Here is a 24854-nt window from a genome sequence, read left to right on the forward strand (position 1 = left end):
TCTGTCTCGGGGCTGCCCCCGATTCTCAGACCCCAGAGAGCTTCTCCACCCAGTGGTCCCCTTAACTGCAGGCACCAGCTTTCCTTCTCACCTCCCACCATCTTGCCACATCCTGGCAGCTTCTCTACCACTAGGACCACTGTGGAAACTCCACGCACCTTCACTCTCCCACTCCAGGCCACATCTACCTCATTTTCTTAAAAAAGCCATGTTTCTTGGGGCTTCACCTTTAGCAGTGAAAAACAAAATGAAAGAACACCGAAGCTTCATTATTTGTGTTTCTCTAAGTCATCTAATCCTTGGGATCAAATTCTTAAGCAGGACTCTAGGACAAGGTGCCTAACTCCCTTCTCAGAAGATTCAGGTCGATTGACTTTCCCGTTCTCAGAGAAAACCTGAGAAGTAAATGGTCTGTTTTCCCCTCCTCATTGTACATAATTAGGGAAGACTATGCAAAATTTGAAGCTGCCCCTAAACCCTGTCTAAGTCGCCGAGTGGAGGTGGGCAGGAGATGGGGGGTGGGATACCAAGGACCGTGCCCATGCTCCTCTATTTGGGCCAAAATTGCTCTTTCTGGTTCCATCCTTCACGCCCCGCCTAGAAGTCTTCCGGGCCTGCCCAGCAACACTGCCCCCTCCGCCTTCATCTCCTCTGAGGCTCCCAAACACACTTGCCTGAAGCTCCTCAACCCCTAAAGCCTCTGGGGCCCCTCCTGCGGGCACCCCGCGCTCCAGATCCGCCTGATTGTGTGGCTCGTCAGGACTGCTAGTCTGCAGTGTACGCCACACCAGGCCCAGCCAGGACAGGTACACAAATGTGCACTGACTCAATGAGTGAGCGAACTAAATGTGATGGAGCCACTAGAGCCCATTTTGGGGTCTGAGCAACCGTAAAAACCCCACAGCCTCACGCAGACAAAGATCTCATTGAGTTGCAAGAGAGTAAGCAGCAGCTCGAGAAATGAGACGTGTCCTAGAGGCTGCTAGATCGATTCTACATTCAGACTCCCGCCTCAGAGCAGGGCAGCTCCTGGCTGCCAAATTTCTGTCATGATTTGGCAGTGCTTATCTCTGAGAACAACTCTTCGGCACTTATGAATATAAACAAGTCCTGCTAAGATGTGCTCTGACTGATGGCCACCTCCAATCAGCCCTCTGAGTGGCTGCGGCCCTGCATTGGTAAGTGCACCTTCCATCAGACGAAGCCTGAGTGATTCACTGACGCAGGGAAGAAAACAGCTTTACGCAGGGCCACCAGCGAGTCAGCGCCCTTGTGGACACAGCGCACTTGGCTGCCTGCCTCCCTCACTGGAGCTGGGCTGTCTGCTGTGACCGTGAGGAGGCCTGCTTATCTTCCCAGGTCAGGGGGCCTGGGCCCCCCATCCCCAGTGCTGTTGCGAACCTGTGCTGGACCACAGCTGGGCACCACATCTTGAGGATGTTGGCCTCATGGGCAAGCAGGGCCCAACAAATAACATCGAGCCCCACAGCCTGCAGGGATGTGACGGGCCCTGTCAGCATCCACAGCTATAGTCCTCCTCCTGTAAACACCTTGTTGCAGAACCTTCGAGGGTCAACCTATCTGTGCAGAAGTCCTCCACTCCCCAGTCGGGGGTTCCGGCGTGGGGCCAGTCATGCAGGTCAAGATCGACAGTGGAGCCATGGCCTTAGAGCTGGGACAGCCTTGCTCCAGAGAAGTCATCCACCCTTTCACCCCAGGCCAACTGTCTCCCTGTTAGCCTGGAAGCTCCAATGATCTTGGGTCTAGGGCGATCAGAAAATTTCTATTGTTTTTTGGCTCGTGTAAGAAGTCTCAACTAAGGAGTATAAGACTGGCCATAGGGACTAACAGGGCCTCCCCAGTTCTTTAGTACAAGTCACAAAGAGCGCAGGGCTGGGCAGGTATGCTCGGGGGACCTGCTGCTCCCCTGAACCTCCCTCTTAGTCTAGAAGCCTCTATCTTGAAAAGCCCACCTCACTCACTCAGAACCAGGCCACCCCTTGCCCTGTGGGACAATCTAGACTGAGGCCAAACACTTCTGCAGCAGAGTGGGGAGGGGAAAACAACAAGACTGACTTCAGACGTAGGCAAGAAATCATCTGGTTTTATTTAGAAGCTGCTGGTCATATGACGGAAAGGCATATATGGTACAAAATTACAGAGATTTAGTTCATTATACAATACAAATCATTAAGTCTTTACAATTCATTACAGAGTCTTTGGATTTTTTAAATCCCATTTCATGTGTAGCAAATCAATATACTCCCCCGATCAAAATCTCTTCTTCATATGTGAACCCATCATATTCACAGAACTCCGCACAGAGGGAAGACGTTCCAAGACTCCCCCAACACGATTAGTGTCAGCAGCCGGGCAGAAGGCACAACGGACTTCTCTGAAAGAAAGACGCATGTGGGGAGAATCGAGGCAGCGTCTTCGGCGTAAAACACAGGCTGCAGTCCTGGTCCCCAGAGGTAAGGCACGACAGACAGGTGGCTGCCCTGGGAGCTGACAGCCCTGAGAGACGTGGGCCCACAGGCGGCCAAGCGGGGCTAATCTTAGCCAGGAAAATAAATACCCATGAACTTCTAGTCATTTCACATACAGGGAACTTCAAGCCAAGAGGAGAAAATGAAAGGAAGCAACGGGACCTAAACGCCTGCGAAGCCTTTCAAACTCCTCAACAGCCCTTTCACAGCTCAAGTCTCTCACTAAACACACAAGGCCCTTCACGCTGGCCACGTTTTCTTGCCGGCCAGAGAGGTCCTGCTCCCTCTGGCCGGGCTGGGCATCTGGGACAGCCAGACCCCACTGCCCGTGAAGCCCCCTGGGGTTTGGGGCCAGCAGTGACTGTGCTTGGGCAGAGTGGGAGGCAGAGGCGCAGGAGGGTCCCTGCCTGGTGTCTGCCATAGGCCTGGGGGTGCTCATGTGGTGCCCAGAGCCAGACTGCACTGCGGAGGCACACTCCCCTGGCCCCAGCGTCCACGTGGCCCATCCCCTCCTGCTGCCAGACCAAATCCCAGAGCTGGGAACCTGCTACAAGTCCCAGCTTGATTCCTAATGCTGACACTTCATCTAAAATTAGGCCTGTTTATTAGTAGGGTGAGACGAGAAGACAGATGAGATGGAGCCCCTCCCTCGACCTCCTACCCTCACAGGATTCTCGAGCCCGCATCTTAGGCCCAACATATACCAGGTTGTGGGGAGTGCCTGGGCTCATGGCTTTAGTGACCTCGTCTACTACATGTCACTGCTTTTCCAGTCACAGGTTAACATTAGTCTGTGCGGAGAAGCCAAGGTAAAAACAGTGACACTGGGGGCCGGCCCGGTGGCACAGCGGTTAAGTGCGCACGTTCCGCTACTCGGTGGCCTGGGGTTCACCGGTTTGGATCCTGGGTGTGGACATGGCACCACTTGGCAAACGCCATGCTGTGGTAGGTGTCCCACATATAAAGTAGAGGAAGATGGGCATGGATGTTAGCTCAGGGCCAGTCTTCCTCAGCAAAAAGAGGAGGATTGGCAGCAGTTAGCTCAGTGCTAATGTTCCTCAAAAAAAAAAAACAGTGACACTGGAGCAGGGCAGGCTTCCTTCAAAGACACTAGAAAAAGCAGAGGTGGAGAGCAGTCAAGCGACACCATGAGCCTCCTGCGGCACCCTACTTGACCGTCATGACCCGTCACACGCTGGCCCTAAAGTGATGTGCAGGGTGTGGAGCAAGAAGACAGGAAGGGCAAGACTGCAACCCCTGTGCCCTTGCAAGGATCCAGCACGGCTCCCACCCCCTACTGTCCTTCCAGAACTGCCGCTCCTGCCCTCCTGGGTCCCAGGATGTCCGTGGGGCCAGAGCTGGGTCAGGAGGGCCGGGTCAAGTGCGCTGTGTTCTGATAGCGATGCTGAAGGACGAGGATGCCCAGGTGGCCAGGCGAGCCTCCCCCAGCCCAGGACAGGCCCACGTGTTGACCTCCCAGGCACAGCTCACCAAGAACACCAATGGGACAAACATATCTCGCACCACCAGGATGGCCCCAAATGCGGGCCCCAAACACACTTCACTGTAAGAAAACCCGGGCAAGCCGAGAGCTCCCGTCATGAAGGGCAGCGACAGCACTCTCCTCCCAGGAGACCCGGCTCCCTCCCCACACACCAAGCCGCCTGCCAAAGCTCAAAGCTCTGAGGCACCCTGAGGACACAGGACATGCTGCTTCTGGGGGGAGCTGCTGGGACCCAGGAGTGGCAGGGCTGGGGGGAATCTCAGGCAGAAACGAGGAAGATTTGAACAGCAGGCCCAGGGGAGACAGTGAAGCCGTGCTGGGCCGCCTGAGGGGGAGGATGAGAGAGAGGGGAAGAGAGGAAGGGGGTCCCGCCAGACCTCCTGGGGCAATGACCTCCTGGGACAACAGCTGAAGGATCACTCCCAGCTCATCAGGAGTTCCACTGCGGTCTATTCTATTCTAATTGAGCCAAACGACAGAAAGAGAGCAGGACACCCCTGTCCTGGTTGCTGACACCACCTTACAGGGCACATGGGCCCCAACAAGTGCTTCGGGACGTAAATGAAGATCAGGAACACCCACACCACCTTTCTCCAACGAGCCCCTGGCCAGGTCACCTGAGCTGCTCCCCTCGAAGAAGGGGTGGTGCTGGTACCTGAGGAGGGGACCAAACTGACGATGGGGGAGGAGAGAAAACCTTCTAAGGGAAAGCAGCCTTTCAGGAGAACGTCTGTGCTGGGGAGGAGGGTGAGAGCAGAAGCAGAGCAGACTGACAGCACTTAATTCAGGGACGCACGCCCGGCAGGTGCTCCCCAAAACGCCAGCCCAAGACAGGAAGGAACACAAAGCAGCGCCCGCCTGAGGGGGGCCCGCGCCCACGCCGCCCGCCCTGCGGGAAGGAGTTGGGCCTCCTGGCCGGCCCTCTCAGGGCCACCCACCAACAAGGCACCTCCCTCCTGGGCCAGGGCTGCCCGTGGGCGGGGACAGACACGAGGGCAGCGCCGTCTGCTCCCCTGCGGGGCCCTGTGCCGGTGGGCGCTGCAGAGGCGGCCTCGGGGCTGCTGTAAATGGGAGATGATCACGGAGCTTCCCTACGTTTCAGCTGTTCTCTGTGAGAAGACCCTTCCAGCTCCCAAACTGGGCCTCTCCGCTGAACTAAAGCCACATGTAAGAGGCTGTGCTCTGCATCTCCCAGCCCGTCCCCTCGCCCGCGGACACGGCAGACCCGCAGCTCCAGGGTGAGAGGGTGGCCAGGCCAGCCCGAGCTAAGTGGCAGCGACCCATTCCAGCCACAGTCTGTTGGCCCAGGCGGGGCAGCCCGTGGGAGGCGATGAACAGAAGCTAGGGTGGCACCGGCCCCCCAGCCCCCGGGTGGGAGCGAGCGCAGGCCGTGTGGCCCCGGGGACTCTGCCTCCCCGGCCGGCCGCAGGCCCCACGCAGCCCATGGGGGCAGGGAACCTGGCATCACCCCTCCTGAGGGGCTGCAAATCCCTAGAGAACCAGAGATTTCTCAAAATAACCGCTTTCTGGATGTCGTTTTTGAGTCTAAACATGAGGAGTAAAAAGAGGCAGCGAGAGTGCTGTGTGCAAATCCTAGCGCAGGGCTGGGGGGTCCTCCCGGCTCCGGGCTCTTGAGGTGACAGGCAGCAGGGGCGGCGCACTTGCAGCAGGAGGTCACCAGGCTGCTTACCGCCTGCGGAAAGACCACAGCCCTGGCCCCGGACGGAGTCCCACCCGCAGCCCTGCCTCTGCCCCCCAGCACCGCCCACAGCACCCGGCTGCCACCAGGCCCCAAATCCCCCGACGGAGCCCGGCAGGAGGGGCTCCGGGACCAGCCAGGCCCTGGCAGGAGGTGGCGATGCTCTGGGGTGTCTCAGGCTGGCCAGCCTGTGCTCTCTAGGCCGGCCTGGTCTGTGGCTCTCCAAGGGTCCAAGGGACAAACACGGGGGCGGCCACAGGGCCGGCGAGGGGCTCTTGCTCCAGGGCCCACCTGGCAAGCCGCAGGCCCCTGGGCATAGAACTACCAATAAGTTACACTGGTCTAAGGACCCCCAGAAACCAAAACTGCACCAGATAAGGTCGTGATGCCTCTGACTTTGCCATCAAGGCCAGAAGCACAAGGCAATTCTCCAAATTTTCACTGTCACCTTAGAATAAGGCCACTTGTGTATCTGCACCAAAGAAACCTAAGGGGGTGTCATCCTCTGGCCCCTCTAGGAAGCTCCGCCCGAGGCGGGAGGTGGGCAGCTCCCAAGTGGCTGCAGAGGTGCAACGTGCAAGGCAGGCCATGGGCACTCACACCCGGGCACACGATTGTGGCTCGCAAACAATTCCGAATTTTGAAAAAATAAATATAAATAAATATATTCCAAGCATTCTGGTAAGGGAATAAGTGGCAAAGAGGAAGAACTTTCCAGGTATAAAGATGCTGAAACACCCAGGGAGAAATGTCTGAGACACCCTGTGGAAAGGAAGAGGGGAAGGTGGGGAGTCAGCCCAGGGCCCCTCGGGCACACAGGCCATCGTGCCAGAAGCCTCAGGAGACTGGCCAGGCACGGATGCCGCAGGACTGTGGGGACTTGGGGCGAGGGGGGCGAGGGCCGAGAGGGGTGGTGGGAGCCTGAGGAGCAGCCAGGACTTGGGGCGCGGAGGAGAGTCTAGGCACCAGCCGGGGCGGAGAGAGGACAGCCTGCCCCTGAGGGAAGGGAAGGCACGAGTTAGGATTATTTTTTAAATTAAGAGGTTAATGGGGTCACCAGAGCAGAAGACAGAGCAACACCGCCAGGTGGGAACAGCCCAGGCCGCAGGGCACCCCGCTCCCCATGCCCAGGGCCACTCTGGGCTCCTGGAGCTCCACAGCCGCCACCTGCCGTGAAGCCGCCTGGTTGTCCGGGCAGAGGAAGAAACAGAGCTTCCAGAGGCCTCGGAGAAGCAGCGAGGCCCTCAGCCCTGCAGCGTCTAAGAAGCATTGTGGGCCCTGCTCCCCGGGGGAGGGGGTCTGAGGCGACACGGCCCACTCTGCTCCGACCCAGGGCTGTGGGCAGCAAGGCTCGGCAGCACCGCCACCGCGTCAGTGTCGCCGGCCCGGGAGGACGCCACCAGGGAGGGTGCGGTGGGCGCGGCTTAGCTGGCCCAGGACTTGCGGTTCTCGGGGTTCCTGTGGCTCCGGTCGGCCCGGAGTGTCGCGGGGCCCTCGGCCTTGGCCAAGGCTGCCGTCAGGGAGGCCAGGTTGCTGGCGGAGCCGGAGAGGGTGCTGCTCCTGCGGGGCTCGGGGGCGCCCTGCAGCCTGAGGCCCGCGCTGCGCCGGCGGCCCGCGCCCCCCGCCCTGCGCACGCGGCCCGGCCTCACCAGCAGCCCGTAGCCAGGGTTGCACCTGAAGTACTGCTTCCCTCCGATGGAGCCGTCGTTCTTACCTGGGGGAAAGGAAAAGCAGACGTAGAGGCGGCTCCCAGGCTGCTCCCGCCCCCACGGGCCCTCCCACAGGAGCCCCGTGTGCCACATGGCCCCGAACCGGGCTCACCACGGAACGCCGAGGCCAGCCCGGGCAACCGTACCCTGGGAAGCACGCAGTGGTCACCGGGGACAGACCCCCCACCCCGCCACCCCCGACTCCCCAGCGGCCTCAGGCGTGAGGTCGAAGACATGCTGGCCCTGCCATTTCTGACACCCAGGTGCAGAAAGCCACCAAAGCAGAGCTGGCACTGCCCCCACCCACCCTGGGGCACAGATCATTTTCAGTCTGGATGGTCAAAATGTAAATCTAGGATGGATGGCATTGGTAGAGTGATTATTTTTCCTAAATCTATTAGATGGAAACTAGCAAATTACCAAATTGTAGCTAGTCAGAGGTCATACAGTGTGTCAAGATGGAGTGAAGAAGTTTCCTTTGTAAAAGTGAATAGAAAATGCTTTAAGGTGAAGGATGAGGACACAATGCTCACGTTGGGGGGAGACTGAACAAAGGGACCGCCCTGACCCCTAAATGTCACCATCCAGTGGTGATGGGCTGGTGGGGAACACGATCTTTGTTGCAAAAAGCATCATGAATTTTCTACACTCCCTGTCCGCACGTGCGCCTGCCCCTCTCTTCACCCCCTCCAAACACGCCTCGCCTCCACCAGCTCCTCTCGGGGTTAACCAGGGTTACCCGGGGCCACCTCTCAAAGCATTTAACAGCTGATCTCTCCCGCTCTCCAGCCACCGCTGTCCCTCGGCTCCTGGGACACCCACCTCCTTCCCAGTCTCACCCTCGGCCCTGCTCTCCCCTTGGGGGCTCACCCGCCCCAGCCTACACTCCGTGAGCCCTGACGCCTCTTCGCCATGAGCCTGGCCCTCTCCGCCATCTCACCTCCACCAGAGCATCCAGCCCACACCCCCACCCCACCTGTCCCACACCCAGCTCTGCGGTCTCCTGCCCGCCTGCCCGCGCCCTCACCTGCTCTCGAGGCTTGCCCACAGCACCGTCGTGACCCTGTCCTCAGGCCCCATTCAGGTATCTGCCTGACTCCTTTCCTCCCTCAATCCGGGGGCCTCACTGTCATATCTTTCCTGACGCTGGCCACCTCTTACCACCTCCACTGCCACCACTCACCCCCCTCCTGGGCATCCTCAGCAGCCTTCTAAGTGGCCTCCTGTCCCCACACTTCATCCCAAGTCTACTCTCCTAAAACAAAGTCATCTTTTTAAGCCCTCCAGTGGTTTCCTATCATCTTTACCCTTCGTGACCGGCCACCGCGCCTCTCCAGCCTCCTCGGCCAGCCTTCCTGCTCCCCCTGCATGTGGCACGTGTCCCTGTGCAGGCGGGACCTTTGGGGGCTTGGCCGGTGATGCTGCCCCCAGCCCAGCTTCTTCCTTCCGTCACTCGTGCCTTTGCTTCCCTCAATATTATCTAAAACGTTGCCCACATCCACCATCTTTTCCCCACTAATCCAATTTTCTTCATAGTGCTTATTACTATCAGATTTTATTTGTTTGTTGACTTGGTACCTGTCTCCCCTCTGAAATGAAAGTCCAGGGAACCCAGGGGCTGTTTTGCTCACCAAGTGTCCTCAGGACCCCAGATGCAGGGGGAACGCAGCAGGTCCTTGATAGCTATCTGCCGAGGAATTCATCTATTTGCTAATCCCCTTTAATTCTTGAGTTCAACTGCAAATATAAACTTCTTTCCCAATTCTCCTTCGCATCCAGCAGAAATGGAATTTAAAAAATATTCCAGCCTGTGCTACATTAATCTTCTAGAAGCACTTCCAATTTATGACATTCTTTGCCAAAATTATTTTTAAAGATAGCGAGTGACTTCACAGCTGAGCTGAGGGGCCCAGAGACAGTCACTGCGGGGAAGGCTCCGCGGTTCACAGAGCCCCCGCCGCCCCCCGACTTCACTCTGTCTCGACCAAGGAGAGCTCCCATGCCTCCACCCCTCCACCCCCAGCTAACCCAGCAGGCCACACACAAGCCCCCCACGATCCCGTCTCCACGGCTCCCACCCCGACCCTCACACACCGCTGGTGGGAAGGGAGGATGGAAACCAGTCTGGCCGTCCTCAGAATCTTAACACACAGTTCCCTCCCGGGTCTCCGCTCAAGGGGAGTGAAAACACGTGTCTACACAAAATCTTATACACGAACATCCCCAGCAGCATTATTCACAACAGACAAAAAGTGGAAACAACCCATGCGTTCGTCAGCTGAGAAACAGACGGACACTACGCAGGGCAGCCATACAGAGGGGCCTTCTTCGGCTGCAAAAAGGAATGCAGGCTCGCAAAGGCTACGACTGGAGAAACCTAGGAAACGTCACACCAGGAGAACGAAGCCAGGCACAGGGGCCACGCACTGTGTGACGCCATTTATATGAGAGTCCAGATTAGGACATTTCCTAGAAACTGAGAGGGACGGCGCAGACTGACGGTTCCCAGGGCCTGGGGAGGGGCTGTGCCCCTGCTGGGGGACTCGGAGCTTCTCTTCTGCTCTGAAGCTACCTCTGGCGACGGCTGCACAGCTCTGTAAATACACTAAGAACCACTGCACTGTGCACTTCACACAGGCGGACTTTATGGCATGTAAATTGCATCACAATAAAGCTGTTCAAAAAAAACATCTGAAGGACACAGTATTTCCTTAAGACGTGCCCTCAGTTCTTCTGAAAATGATGATCTATTGCTTTTAAGACGCGCCATTCTAAGTGAGGCTTTACGGGCTGGCGAGCCTGCCACCACGATCCCACCTAGATCGCCCGTCTCCTGTTCTCGACCCGCGGGCCAAGGAGCCTCGGGATGTCTTGGAAACAAGTGAGCCACCCGAGCAGGTGCACGGGCACCAGCGCTTGTAACCTGAGCAAGCTCGGCAGATACGGCTGCTGTCCTTGTTCAAATGCACAGGCTCCTGTGACTAAAAACCTGGCATTTAAAGTCATTACCAAATTTAGAGTAGCTTTCAGTTAATGTCTTAGGTTTCTGAAAAATTTCTGGAGGTTAAAAGAAAGAGAACCTGACTCTTAAAATGCTTAGGAAACTCTTATCTAGTGAAAATTCCTGATATTGAAGAGCGGCGACCCGGAGACTCAGAGGTCACACGGTGTGCCCCAGAGCACACCTCTGGGCAGCGCGGGGCCAGCCACAGCTCCAGCAGACCTCAGCGGCCACGCCAAGTCGCCTCCAGAGCCCGCACTCACCTGAAGGTAAGTCCAGCTCCACGCCGACCCACGTGCCCTCCTGAAAGTCCGTCGGCCCGATGTACCTCACGATGCCCGTTTTGTTGGTGCCCACGGTAACGTATTCTCCCTCCTTGAGCCACTCGGGGACTTCGCTGGCTTCTTCAGAATCTGAGGAGACTTCTGGCTTTCCCAGGGCCTGTCCCCCAGAGCTGCCGCTGCCCGGCCCCCCAGGGACCAGGGGGTCCTCCTCAGCACCAGAGGGGCAGCCGGGCTCTCCGCCGAGCATGCGCGTGAACGACTTCAGCTCCGAGGTCCTCACCTTCCGGATTCTGAACGGAGATGCTGGGGCAGGCGCCTGAGGCAGGAGATCAGAAGGCAGCTGTGGTTTGCAGACATCCAGCTCCAAGCCAGTGGCCGGCTTCGCCTGGTCCTGGGGTCTTCCTGGCTGCTGGGTGGCAGAGGAAACTTCTCCACTCTGCTGGCTGGGTGATTCGTTCTGGGGGGCAGAGGTGGGAAGACAAGTTGGAGAAGCGCTGGCTTCTTTGTTTGGCTTCTCCCAGGAACCTGCTTCCTTAGCCTCAGATGCACCACTGCTGCCGCCCCGAGCATTCTGCTTCGCCGGGCCGGGCAGTGACTGAAGGCTGCTCTGAGCCTCCAACTGGGCAGAAAGACTGTCTGTGCTGGCCGTTGCAGGTGGAAGCGGGAGCTCGGCCTCTGGGCTGTCCTGGCAGAGGGCAGGAGGGGGCGAGCCGGGCGTCTGCCCGCCAGCCTGGGCAGCGGCATCCAGGCCAGGGATGAGTGCATCAGACAGCGTGGCGGTGGAAACACTGTGGGAAAAGTACCCGCTGGAGGCCTCGCTCAGGGGGCTGGGCGGCCCCTCCTGAGTGTCCGGGGCCTGGGTGTTGGCAGGGACGGCCTGCTGGGGAGGCGCTTTGGTTGGTCTGTCGCAGATCTTCGCCACAGGGGCCGTCTGCACAGCCCCGTCAGGAGCCGCGCTAATCTGCACGCCCTCTTGGTGAGCCTGTAGCTGGAAAGGGGGAAGCGTAACTGGTTAGGATGCAAAAGTGAGATAGACTTTGTTGTTGGCTGAAACGTCACAGCTTCGATGGTAACAGCGTGTTGCCGGGCAGTAGGGCAGACCTGGTTCCAGCATCAGTTCCACCACCTGCGTCCACGGGACCTGGCATCTCACACAGCAAATGCTGAGGGGCCGACTCCGCCCCAGCAGGTTCCACACTGTGCACCCTGCTGAGAGCTGAGCAGCCCTTCCATCTCCCCACCTTACATACAAATCAGATTCTAACAGCTGCCTGCGATGCTGTGATTTATAAAGAGAAAGAGACTTTTGGCCTTCATCCTGTTTCTGGTACGGACCTCCTAAAACCCTTGAAATTTTCTAAGTGTTAAAAGCAATAAAGGTGTCTTGATATTCCTAAGGAGCCCCTTCCAACAATACCTGAGTTTATGCTGATGAGGTGACTATTGGACTGCACCTAAGGATGGGGGGCTGGCTGCCAGGGGAATGAACCTTGTGACTAGAGGGCTGGAACTTTCCATCCCAATCCCAACCTCCGGGGAGGAGAAAGGGGCTGGAGGTTGAACCAATCACCAATGGCCAATGATTTAATCAATCACACCTACGTAATGAACCCAAAAGAACGGGCTTCTGGGAGCCTGCGGGTTGGAGAACACGTGGGGATTCAGGGAGGGTGGCACAGGTGGAGGACAGGGAAGCTTCGTGCCCCTTCCTGCATACCTTTCCTGTGCGCTTCTTCCATCTGCTGTTCCTGAGCCACATCCTTTTCTACTAACTGGTAATCTAGTAAGTAAACGGTTTCTCTGAGTTCTGTGAGCCACTCTAGCAAATGAGTCAAACCCAAGGAGGGGATCATGGGAACCTCCAACCTAGAGCCGGCTGGTCAGAAGCACAGGTGACAGCCCAGACTTGAGCTTAGTGGGTAAGGTGGTGGCAGTCTTGTGAGACTAAGCACTTAACCTGTGGGGTCTGCCGCTATCCCCGGGTAGACAGTGTCAGAACCGAGTTGAACTGTATGACACCCAGCTGCTGTCGGACAATCGCCTGGTGGTGTGGAAACAATGCATAAGCGACTGCCACACAGGGTTGCTGTGGGACGACAGGCAGGCGAAGGCCCTCACCACAGAGCGCGGCACCCAGCAGGCGCACACTAAAATCACGATTCCCTCATTCCCCCCAGAATGCCCCACCTCCCTGCACTCAGGCTTAGAGCTCCGCTCCTGTGGAAACAGACCCCTCCCCACCCCGACTTCACAGAGACCAAGAATCTCTAGAGGCCAGAAGAGCACTGTTCTCCCACAAAATTGAAATGATGATCTCACTGGAGGATCGGACAGGGCTAGAGCGCAGCTTCACAGGCTCAGGCAGAAGTGACCCTCGGGCCTGCGGGCTGACTGGCCATTCCTGGCTGGGCCACAGAGGAAGGAAGAGGGGACAGTGGCTGCCTGCAGGCCATGCCCTTTCTCTGAGAGGCTATCTTTCCGGCTGCTGCTGAAGGCTGGTCCCATGTCACGGGTCAGGGGCCCTCTGATCCTGGCAGACACAGGCCAAGCAACAGCCGGCCCCGCAGTGAGGAGCAGCTGAGCAAGGATGGAGCCCAGCGGCTGGCCTCTCCCTCTCATGTCACTGTCTGAGTCACGCTGGCAGACACACACAGAGCCCCATCTCATGGGGGATGACGACAGCCACTGTCCATCCAAAGTCTGCTGTTTCTGAGGGGCCTGTAAGGTGCTCTTTCGCTGACAACTTAAGCCATCTTAAGCTTATCTTTCTATTCCGATTCACAATGACAGGGGAAAAGAGGCGGCAGGAATGGGGAGTGGGGCAGATGTGGTGAAGAGGGGTGTTCAGAAAAAGAAATATGTTCTCCAATATTTACGGAAAGATTATTTATATTACAGGAATGGCCATTTTCCATTTGAAATGCAGGATTTATTTGAACTGGGAAACAGCTGAGATCTATAAGTCTCTTACAGTTACTTGGCTGAACTCAGCAGTTTGATAAATCATGCATTTTCACGTGAATTGTCATTTACATTCCTGTCTCTGGGGGCCTTCCTTTCCCCCCTAGGCACACTTTCAGGGTACGAAATTAACGGCGCCTCTTGAGATTAACAGCCCATTTTTGTGATGGATCTCTAGGCTGCAAAATTTACTAAATCCAATAGATCAATAACTGTCACCAGCATAAATACTCTAAAAGATTAGGCAATCCTTCAATCATTTTTTTTGCAAGTTGTACATGTATTATTTATTCTTTTCTATTTTATTTTTAATATCACTGACCAGGAAGGGAAGAAAACACAAACAAAACTACAAGAGACTAGAATCTGAATGATAATTAAGGTCCCAAAAGAGTATGTGTTCCCTATTCCCCCGCGGGATGAGACCCCATCATGCCAGATCGACAGCAGCCTGCTAAGGGCCAGCTAGGTCCTGTCCAGAGCAGGGAACGGTCCAGTGACAGTGCCTTAGGTTTCCCTGGTATTAGCCCATTTGCTTCCATATGAATCCTTTGATGTAGGCCAGGAAGTATGATCACGTTCATTTTACAACATGGCCCAGAGAGGTTACAGGCTTCAGCCAGAGCCTCCAGTAAGTGACAAACCAGGGATCAGGGATCAGAGCTCAGATCCACAGTGACGACAAAGAAGAGAACAAAGGTGGCAGAAGGCAACCCCTGATCGCAGTGTTCCTTCCTGCTGAGCCCGAGCGCAGCCTCCGATTCCTTCCATTAGCGCCTGGCAGGCAGCTGCTCCCACTTGACTGGAGTAGACATGTGAGTGGAAACCTATTTGCCGTCCTCGGGGTAGACCCTTACCATTAACATTTCCAGAGACTGCTGGGAGAGCCTAGACTTGAGGAAACCACCACGATGAGCAGCACAGCTGCCCTGAGCTGCGGACACAGTGGGAGGTCGAGGGTCCTCACCAGTTAGGGACTTGGTCCCATCCTGTCCCATTGGCCGTGGGGCCCCAGTCCTGCCTCAGCAAAATCATCAACACTACTCGGAGGCGACAGCAGGGGCCCACAGATCTATCTTCAGTTACATTCGTGAACACCAAGGATGTCCTGGAAAAGGGCCTTTTAGAAAGGAGTGAATTCATGGAGGTCTGAATTTCCTTTCCAATTATTTGGCCTTTTTGTTATTGTTTTAATAAATAAAATTTTCCTGTGAAGATAGAGCATTTCCTAAGAGAATGAATGCACAGTGGGAGAAAACAGCTTTGCTATTCATAAGATGAGAAGTGCTGTTCATCTGCGGGAGATCATAAGAGACTATTTTCTCCCCAGCTTAGCATTAGTCTTTTCACGCTGATATCATGAATCAGAATAAAATGTAAAACCGAGAATTAAGCAAACACTTAGAATAAGGAGATTGTTCTGTTTATAGAAATCGCCTTTGCCTAGCAGTGGGCTATTAACGCAGCAGACTACATTAGCAGTCAAGCACCTAAAAGTTTAGCAATCATATGATTAACACGCTGAAAATAGAAAAGTGTAACAAGGAAAATAGAGAGGGAGAAGACAGTGACCTACATGGTAGTTAATTATCAAAACGGGAACGCTAAAATAAAAAAGCCACGGGTGCAGACCCAACAATTATAGCATTGGGGCCACCCCCACATGTGGGGCAGCCACCTGCCAAGGCGCCACCCCAGCCCGACTAACTCACCTCCGCCATCCTGATCGGCCCGACATCCGGGAGGGCAGACTGCACCAGGATTCGGGGCACCGGCTGAGAAAACAAGGCGGGGTGGGGTGGGGGGGAGGTGCGGCGTAAGGAATCAAGAGAAGCAAAAGAGACAAAACCAGAGGAGGTTTTAATTGAACAGGCTGGAGAGTCCATCAGGAGGACCTACCTGAAGCGAACTTTTACAACTTCCAAGAATTCTAACAAGTCGCTACCCATTAAGCATGCCAAGGGCTGGGTCATCACACATATAAGGAAATGTGAGAAATAAGGACCACAGCAAGCGGCTCAGCCCCAACTGGCAATGCAAGACACACGCTGAACCCAGTAACGGATATGTGGCTGCTGACACGCTCTCAGAAGCTCTCTCCACTCATGCAGGGCACACGTCACTCAAGGGCTGTGTTTCTACCTACAAGCATTACAGGACTTTACAGAGAGAAGTGATCAGAACAGGAAAGATGGGGAAAGGCTTCAGACGGGAGGCGGAATACAAACCAAGCCTTGATGCCAGGGAACACTCGTGGTGCAGCAGGAGGACTGTGAGTGTAGTCCCAGGAAGCGAGGAGGGAGAAAGCCGGTCTGGCTCAGGCACAAGACAGAGCAGGAGGGATCTACGGACAGAGGCTCTAGCATCTGAAGCTAACTGACTCAGGAAATGACGAGGACCACCAGAGATGCCTGAGCAAACAAAGCAGGAGACTGATCCAGTGCGGAAGGAAAAGACTGGAGAAATATCTCAGGACTCAGGTGGGCCAATCACTAATGAGACTCTAGGCACAGAGCAGGTGTGAATTAATGGGTGCTACAACATCACAAGAAAGGACATCGTTACTTATGGATGCATGGTTCAAGGAGCAATAAAGAAGAGTAAAAACATGATTGGCACCAGGATAAGGAGAAGGGATGTCAGGAGAAGGAGCTGGTAACTGTGAAGGAGAGGAAATCAGAAATTCATTCAGTAGTTGCTGAGTTTACGATGGCAGCGGGACATGGAAGCAGAGGTGATTATCTTGAAGAAATCAGGAATCCACTTCTGCCTTTGTTCCCTCAACCAACCTCTGGCCCCTTCCCAGCTCTCCTGCTCCAGTGCAGGAGTCTGGACCTCGCCTCAGAATGCTCAGCTCTAAGAGGGCTCCCTCCTGGCAGAACAAACGCCCCTCGTCCTGTCTCACAGGAGTCAACATTGGGTGTCAGAGCTGGTTTCTGCACAGTACGAGTGTCTTTTCTCTTTTCGGGTCCACAAGGAAAAGCAGCTGGTCACTGATCTATTGTCTAATCTAAATTGCCTAGAGAAGTAAATCCCGCATCTTTCCATTTCCCTTCTTCTGGTCCTAAGCACTCCAGGTCCTCCCAGTTCCCACAGCATATCCGGGTGCCAAAGCCTTCTATGCCATCAAGGCCCTCTGCACAGCATGCAGGCACTAAGGCTGGACAGCCAAAGTCTTGCTTCCTACTGGGCAGCCCACACTCTTAACTGAAGAGACAAGAGCCCACCTGGAACAAGATGGCACACTTAAGGGCATGTGAACCTGAGTTCACAGCACCAAATCACTGCGTTTTGGCAAAGGGGACTACTATAACCAATTATGACTTGGGACGGCCCTTGGGAGAAAAGTGCTAAAACGGATTAATTCTGCTGAAGGTGAGGGAACAGCAAAAGGATTTGAGGAAAGGCACAGAGGAGAGGAGATTAAGTAGAAGGTGGAGCTAAATAGAACAAGGACCTAGGGATGAACTAAAGGAATATACACTTCACTCTGCAAACACTGGGGGCTTACCAGGGCTTTGAGGCCAGGGAGAGCTGGCATCGCAGGTGTGTTTAAGAAAGACAATGTGAGGGGCCAACGGAACAGAGTGAGGGAGGACGCCCTGGTGGCAGCAAGGCCATTGCACACGATGAGGGCCTGAATGACAAGACCCTCCAGCCTCTCCCTCAATTCTTTGACCAGGAAAGAGTCTCTCGCCTCCACTCCCACGACACAGTCCTCCTTCCCTCTCTTACAGCACCTCCCCTGTTCCCCTCACAGGAGCTCTCTCCTTCCCTTCTCTGCGTCAACCCCATGAGAGTGCAGTTATTTTCAAGCAAGTACCCTCCACTCTGCCTTAGAGTCTTTGAAGGCAGGGGCTGCTTATCTTTATTTCCATTTTTCCCATTGAATCTGAAGTGCCCCCCAAATGGAAAGAGGTTCACAGCATATTTCTTAGCAAAGACAGAAAACAGTTTCTTAAGCTCAAACTCCAAAATACTTACATTCTTTAGATTTTATTCAAAACAGACAAGATTGGGGTGAAATTTCCCCTTAAAGCATAAAAATGTAAAAATCCCAGCAAGGAAGGAACCATAACCACACAGGATGAAACCTCTTCTAAGATGATGTGACTCCTGCCTTCCTAAACAGAGCGTGGAAACGTAATTCACACTTTCTCTATGACTCAGAGTAATTAGAAAAATCCAGTAAATGATTAAAACAATGTTTGCTAAAATGAATTAAAGGCCCAGCTTGACTCTGACACTATGCTGGAATCCAGCAGACCCACAGGCTTCATGGTGCCACAGCCCCTGGGCCCTGACATCATGGCTCCAGGCTACTAAGCTGAAGACCTCATGTCTACTGCTCACAGGTTTCCTGTCACTATCACTGACTCTCACTGACCACATCCTGATGATCAGGCAACATTCTGCTTCATAAAGATGTCCACCATGACTCCCACCATTCAGATAAAGTGCAAACCAGTGATGATTAAACACATCTGAAATGGCTAAAAATGGTGTCAAAACAAGGTTAGATCAGGTGTGAGTGGGTCCTGAGTGTAATGTCAAGTACTTTGACCACACCTACTTCTCCAGTTCACACAGCAGTAGCTTCGTGGCGCCTCCCTCCACGGGGTGCTAGGTAGTGGTGGCTGCCAGATATTAACTCCGTACAAGTGAGGACCACAGGTAGATACTTCTCCGACAGAGGATGTTTGAAAGGTACACACTAAGGAGTGTGGGGGTACACAAGACTGGCCATGTGTTAATTTTTATTGAAGCTAGTGATGAGCTATAGTATTCTCTCTACTCCTGTATATTTCAAATTTTTCCATAATTCTGCCCTCCATGAAGATAACTGGAGCTCTGATCCAATGTCTAAGTTCAGTTCAACAACGACTTAGGTCTCACAGTGCACAAAGCATTGCAAAAAGCGCTCCAGAGAACTCAAAAGTCAGAAAGACGTGGGCTTTGCTCTCAAAAGATTGGCAATCCAGTTGGGGGAAGGACATGTATGCAAACAATTAAAACATCAAGGAAAATGATAGATATTAGAATGGAAGTATCCAAAGCAGAGAACAGTCAGAGGAGGAGGGATCACAAATGGAACAGGCCTAGAATGCCTTCACAAGGGCTGCTCTTTGAGACAGGTCTTGATTGAGCGGCCTCTCCCAGGGCAGAGGGACCCCTCACACATGAAGAGAGGCACGAGAAAGGCAGCAGCCCTTGGTGTCTGATGTGTCCCCTCTACTCACATCTCTACCCCAGGAAAAGCCTCTCAATCTTCCAGAAGGTCTTGGGGAAGAGAGAATGAGCTAGACTGACCAGCACTGGGCAGAGGGAAGGAAGGTTAGGGCCAAGTGGAGGAGGTCTTGGGAGCTTATGGTTGATTTTCACAGGCATTAAGGAGCTATCAAAGGTTACTGAATGAAGCAGTGATAAGAACTATGCTGACAGAAGATTAATCCTTAAATAGGGGAGATACTAAACTTGGAGAGACCAATTAAGAAGTTGCTTCAATGGTTCAGTGGAGAGCTAATAAGAGCCTTAACTTGGATGGTAAGAGGAAAAGGAAATAGAAACGAAAATCTAGAGATATCAAGGAGACTACCAAACACTTGGAAACAACTGGCTGTGGAAGCTGAGGAAAGAGTCAAAGACGATGCTCAGGGAGTACGGATGATAGGGAGAAAAGTAATGGTGGTATTAGCAGAAACAGCATGAGTGTGTGTGTGTGTGTGTGTGTGCACGCGCACCTGTGCCTGTGCATACCTGCAGGCTGAAGGGGGGATACCTAGCTTTCTACATTTGGCAATGGCTTGTGATGAATTCAGCAACCTTAGTCAGGGTATCAGAAATACCTGCAAAGTGCAGTGAAATCTTAAGTGTGCCATTTGTCCTTTACACATAACAGCTCAAATTTCCAAATGTGTATTGTTTGCATTTTAATGCTCTTTCACATATCCCCTGTGCAGACAGTTGCTTCCTATTTCAGGAGCTCAAAACATTTCAGATCATAAGTTCATTAATCCTTACGACACATCTGGTAACTATTAATAAAAATGACTGCAAAGTATTTCGCAGCTATAAATATTAAGCAGAAGTCCCATGCGGCAAACGAATATAAGCATAATTATCTGCGTTTCACACTGCAGAAACCAAGGCTCAGAGGCTTTACCTAATGGTTAAACACGCATAGAGACAGAGGTGGAAAAGGAGTGAGTTCTCAAGCGCCAGCTGAACCTGCAGTCCCGCTGTCCACTGAGCACTGCTGAAGCTGAAGAGATGAGTCGGTCACGGGCAAGGGAACTGCTTAGACGTGTTTGAGGGAAAAGATGACGGTCACTTCTCATAGCCTATCTTGTCGTTATTTAACTCTGGCTTTCACAGGCCACATGAATGAAAACAGGGCAGAATAGCTCAGAAGTTCATCACGAGGCATAAAAGCTATGGTTGGAGACCCCGCTGCCTAGAAGAATAAAGTTTAATTCGTTGGCATGACGTAAAGACGACCCCCCACATGAGGGTGCACCCTCTCCCTGCTTCTTAGATGAACCCACTCTCAACTCCTTGAATGCGCTGCTTTGCCAGGGCCTGCCTCACGCTGTTCCTTCCCCCTAGGGAATCACGTTCCACCTGGTGAATACTTGTGCATTTTTGAGTCTCAGCTCAAGCATGATCTACTCTTCCTGAAACCGCAGGCAGAAACACTCACTGCGCTCGCTGCACACCCCCAGACAGACACACAACTCCAGCACCTACATCATCATCCTACTGATCCAGGGACACATCTCTAAGGGAGCTCCTCTAAACCAAGCTCTGACAGCGAGGGATTATGTCTCATTCATCTCTGTGTTCCCAAACATAAAACGGTAACTTAATGCTTGTTGAGTGAATAAACAAATAAAATAAGTGAATGAATGAATTACTTAAGTGACGTGACAAAAGCTAAATTGTACAGTTATATAGAATTTGGGAAAAAATAGACATTCTGAAATTTGGGCCTAGGGATAGGTAGAGGGGAGAAGAGATATCAGTAGAAGCAAAAAATAATCACTGTGTTCAGAAACAATGAATTTTCTGATGCATTTTTTCTTGTTTGAAAATGAACCTTTCCTAATAATCACCCCTTACTTTGAATTTGATAAATTCTTAAGTGTCATTTCCTAATGGTTCCTAAGTTAATATGATCTTCTAAGTCTCTTTTTTTTAACTCTAATCAATCATTTAAGTCCAAGCATAAGAATATGCAACAAGATGTGTAAGATTTACTGTTGCTACAAATAACAAGTAGCCAACCTTTGATTTTCATGTTGCTGAAGTGAAAAGAATATAAGAAACAAAACCAATCGGGAGAGTGCACATAAACAAAATATTTCCCAGTCTTCGGATATGTTCTCATAAAAGTAATCAACAATGGATAAAATCAGACACATCCCATTACCTGAAGATCAAGACTCAGCAATAACCTAATCAACATAAACATATTTGTTACATATTACATTATGTAACTAATCAGAGGCAGTGTGGTTAGACTGGAAGAATGGGGAGTGGAAAGTCCAGCAGGGCTGGCAGTAAGCACCCAGCACTGGTCCAAAGGCAGGTGCTTGAGCATCCCTCATCTGACACCTTCAGGAACTGGTCCAGACATCCAGCTCCCGATGCTCATGGAGCAGCCTTATGATTTATCCTCCGGTTTTCCAGGGTGATCTGGACAAGAGTGTGCTAGCTGTGATGACACCAGCACTTCTATTCCTCTGGCAGTTGTATTTCTTATTTTAAATGAGTAACTCAGCATGCTAATTGACCCATTAGTCCCTTGTGTAAACCTCATCACCTCTGGGGTTGCACATTTGGAAGGTGGTGATCAGTCCACATGAATTCTCTAAAAAATGCCACCCAGAGAGGCTGATGGGTGGCCACAAGTTAGCGCCAGGAGAGACATTGTTACCCTACCTCCCACATGTTCCTTTCAATCAGTGACATTAAAGTATTGATGTGTCAAGCACGGGAAGGTGACTTCACTTTTCCAACCAATATTACCATCCCTCATGAAGTTTTTATATTCACGTGAATAAATTTCTCCAGTTTTATCCTCTTCAAACCCACCCTCCAAACTGCAGTCAGAGGAGCATCCTGAAGTACAAATTTGCCCAGGTCACTCTCCTGCTTTAAAGCAGTCAATGATTCCTCATTGCCCATAGACATTCTTTTTAGAAAGGAATGGGCAAGAAAAGGAAATATGGATAGGTCCTACTCAGTGCATTTCCACAGCTTCCAGTCCCTCCTTTGAATGCTTTACAGATTCTTTCATTGTACAAATACAATCACTTGCTATTTGTATTCAAATCCAGTGAAATCTCCTCAGATCACAATTGTGCACTAAATTTTGCCTCCTGAATATAAATCTCAGTTCTGCCACTCACCAGGCTCTGTAACCCTGGACCAGGTGCTTAACCATCCAGAGTACCATTCTCCCCGACGTCTAATCAGGATCTAACATCTCTAACTCTGCACCGTCCACCAGGGCAGCAGCCAGCCACAGGCACTGCTGAGCATTTGAAATGCAGCCAGTATAACTGAGGAAGTCAGTTTTTTTATTTTACTTAATTTTAATTAATAATATGTAAATTTAGAAATTAAAGTGGCTTTAAGTATGTCTGGAATAGGTTGGGCATGTGGATCTATTTTTTCAACTTCATGAACTCTAAATGCAGATCAAGTATTTCCGATGAAAATTTAGTACCCAAATTGAGATGTGCTAGAAATGTAAAATACACACCTGATTTCAAGGACTGTAGAGAGAAAAAGATGGAAATACCTAAGTTTTTTACATTGATTACATATTGACATGATAATATTATGAATATACTAAGTAAATTATACTATTAAAATTAATTTGACCTGACTCTTTTTGCTTTTTTAAATGTGGCTACTAGAAAATTGAAAATGACACACATGGCTCACGGACAGCACTGATCTGACTCAGCACTGTGGCTGAGCCGACGTGTACGAAACTCCTGCACACAGGAAGGACATTCCTAAGTATCACAGTTATCCTGATCACTGGGCTTTCTTGAGTTGTCTTGCAAGATATTTCTAGGTTGGCTTACTATAAGCACATTTTTTAAACAATCAACTATTATATCTCATCTAAAACTCGAAAGTTTATACTCGTGTTTATCAGTTCCAAAGCCATTCAGGATACAACATTAATTCCATTTTCTTTAGAGCAAAGAACCTTAGAGTTTATTAATTTACTTATTCACAAACATGTAGCAGGTGCCTCCTATATTTAAAGATCGTCCCAGGAGCTGGGAATACAGTGTGAGCAACACCAGACACAGCCCCTATGCTCCTCAGAAACACGCACTCAGGGTCTAACACCCGAGATTTCTATTTAATTTTAATTACACAAAACAATTAAAAGGACCATTTTTTCTCTCAATAAGTAAACTATTTTATCAGCAGATAAAAGCGAATGAAGACCATCCAAGTAGACTTTTTATTTCACTCTAAGTGTTAGTTCAACTTATTCAAGGTACTACATATAGAAAATTTTAAATACTAATATTTCTGTAATTGTCAGAAAAGACAGTTTCTTATTTTCAGGATTTAGCTAGTTTACTTTTTAAACTTCTACATGATAGTTGCTAAAACTTATTTAAATATTTATGTGAAAAAAATGATTTAATTTTTTTTAAAAAGGATGTAATATTCACTTCATCCAAAATAACGTTTATTAGTTTTTCAAGTGTAAAGAATGAAGGATATTTACTTAAAACATAGAATATCTGTTCATCTAAAAACTTAAAAATAGGGTCTATATCTAGACTGTTACCAACTTGGTATGCCCTGAAAGCTAAGAACGGTTTTTACACTTTTAAATTGTTGAAATAAAAGAATACTTTGTGACATGTAAAAATTAAATGAAATTCAAATTTCAGGGTTATGAATAAAGTTTTACTGGAACACAACTAGACTCATTTCTTTGTATTGTCTGTGGCTCGTTTTGACAGGACAGTAGAGCCTGCAAAGCCTAAAACAACACCATCTGGCCCTTTAGAAAGAGAGCCTGCCACACCCTGGTGTGGAGAATCAGACAACAGCACACAAGGCCGATTTCTGAAGAATGGTCGGCAGCCTGAGGTCTCATCCATCGACCTCTACGCCATCTCGGAAACTATCTTATCTTCATTATTTTTCAGATTAGCTACAGACCTGATTCTGAAGACAACTTTGTCAACTTAGGATCTCTGTCAAGACAGTATCTATACATTTCTGGGGCAAAGACAGACAGCAGAAAGTCATGATTCTGTAAAACTAAAAGAGAGAGAAGAGTCTCCTATCAGGGGGCCAGCCCAGTAGTGTAGTGGTTAAGTTTGTGTGCTCTGCTTTGGCGGCCTGGGGTTTGCAGGTTCGGATCCTGGGCATGGACCTACACACCACTGATGGTGACCATGCTGTGGCGGCATCCCACACATAAAAATAGAGGAAGACTGGCACAGATGTTGGCTCAGCAACAATCTTCCTCAAGCAAAAGGAGGAAGATAGGCAACAGATGTTAGCTCAGGGCCAAGCTTCCTCACCAAAAAAAAACCCTGTCTCCTAACAGTAGTAAGGATGCCCAAGAATTTATCCTTAAAGCAACTGAACAGAAATCACCTGCCTTGAAATTTTCTTAAAAAGTCTGTACTCCAGAAGGCCTGTGCAAACTTCCCTTCATTAACTCAAGAACAAGTGAACGTAGCCTACTATATCCAAATATATTTATCATGTATGGTACTAAATGACAGGAAAACATGCTCATATACATTATTATTTTTCTTTTGGTGAAGAAGAATGGCCCTCAGCTAACATCTGTGCCAATCTTCCTCTCTTTTATATATGGGACACCACCACAGCATCGCTTGATGAGTGGTGTGGCTCCAGGCCAGGGATCTGAACCCACAAGCCCAGGCTGCTGAAGTGATGCACACCAAACTTAACCACTATGCCACCGGGCTGGCCCCTACATTATTTTTTAAAGAACTCGAACAATTAAGCAAAACTGAAGGCTAGAAAACAAAATATAGGTCCTTTTTCTTATTTTAGTTAGTTAGAATGATGAACCCTTAATCAAGACACAAGGACAAGCATTTATATGGTTCCTCCCATCAAGACATCCCAAGTATGAGTACCCTAAAACAGCATCTTTGTGGCAAGGGAAGAACTAGTTGCTG

The 24854-nt window shown here is 51.2% G+C and overlaps 1 protein-coding gene across 4 annotated transcripts in view; it reads right to left on the bottom strand.

Annotated features, from left to right (window-relative positions):
- Positions 1 to 2084: 2084 nt before the first annotated feature.
- The window catches only part of KIF13B (kinesin family member 13B), a 188661-nt gene continuing 165891 nt past the window's right edge, over positions 2085 to 24854 (bottom strand). For 3 of the 4 annotated variants that reach the window (XM_023636228.2, XM_023636226.2, XM_023636224.2), the window contains 3 exons: positions 15360 to 15422; positions 10666 to 11674; positions 2085 to 7406 (listed from right to left, as the gene is read on the bottom strand). In XM_023636228.2, coding sequence (XP_023491996.2) covers positions 7117 to 7406; positions 10666 to 11674; positions 15360 to 15422 — 1362 coding nt within the window. In that variant the 3' untranslated portion in view covers positions 2085 to 7116. The remainder of the gene's footprint in view (positions 7407 to 10665; positions 11675 to 15359; positions 15423 to 24854) is intronic. The other variant, XM_023636227.2, reaches the window with a different exon arrangement.

This window comes from Equus caballus, chromosome 2 (assembly GCF_041296265.1).
Source record: "Equus caballus isolate H_3958 breed thoroughbred chromosome 2, TB-T2T, whole genome shotgun sequence".
Taxonomy (NCBI): domain Eukaryota; kingdom Metazoa; phylum Chordata; class Mammalia; order Perissodactyla; family Equidae; genus Equus; species Equus caballus.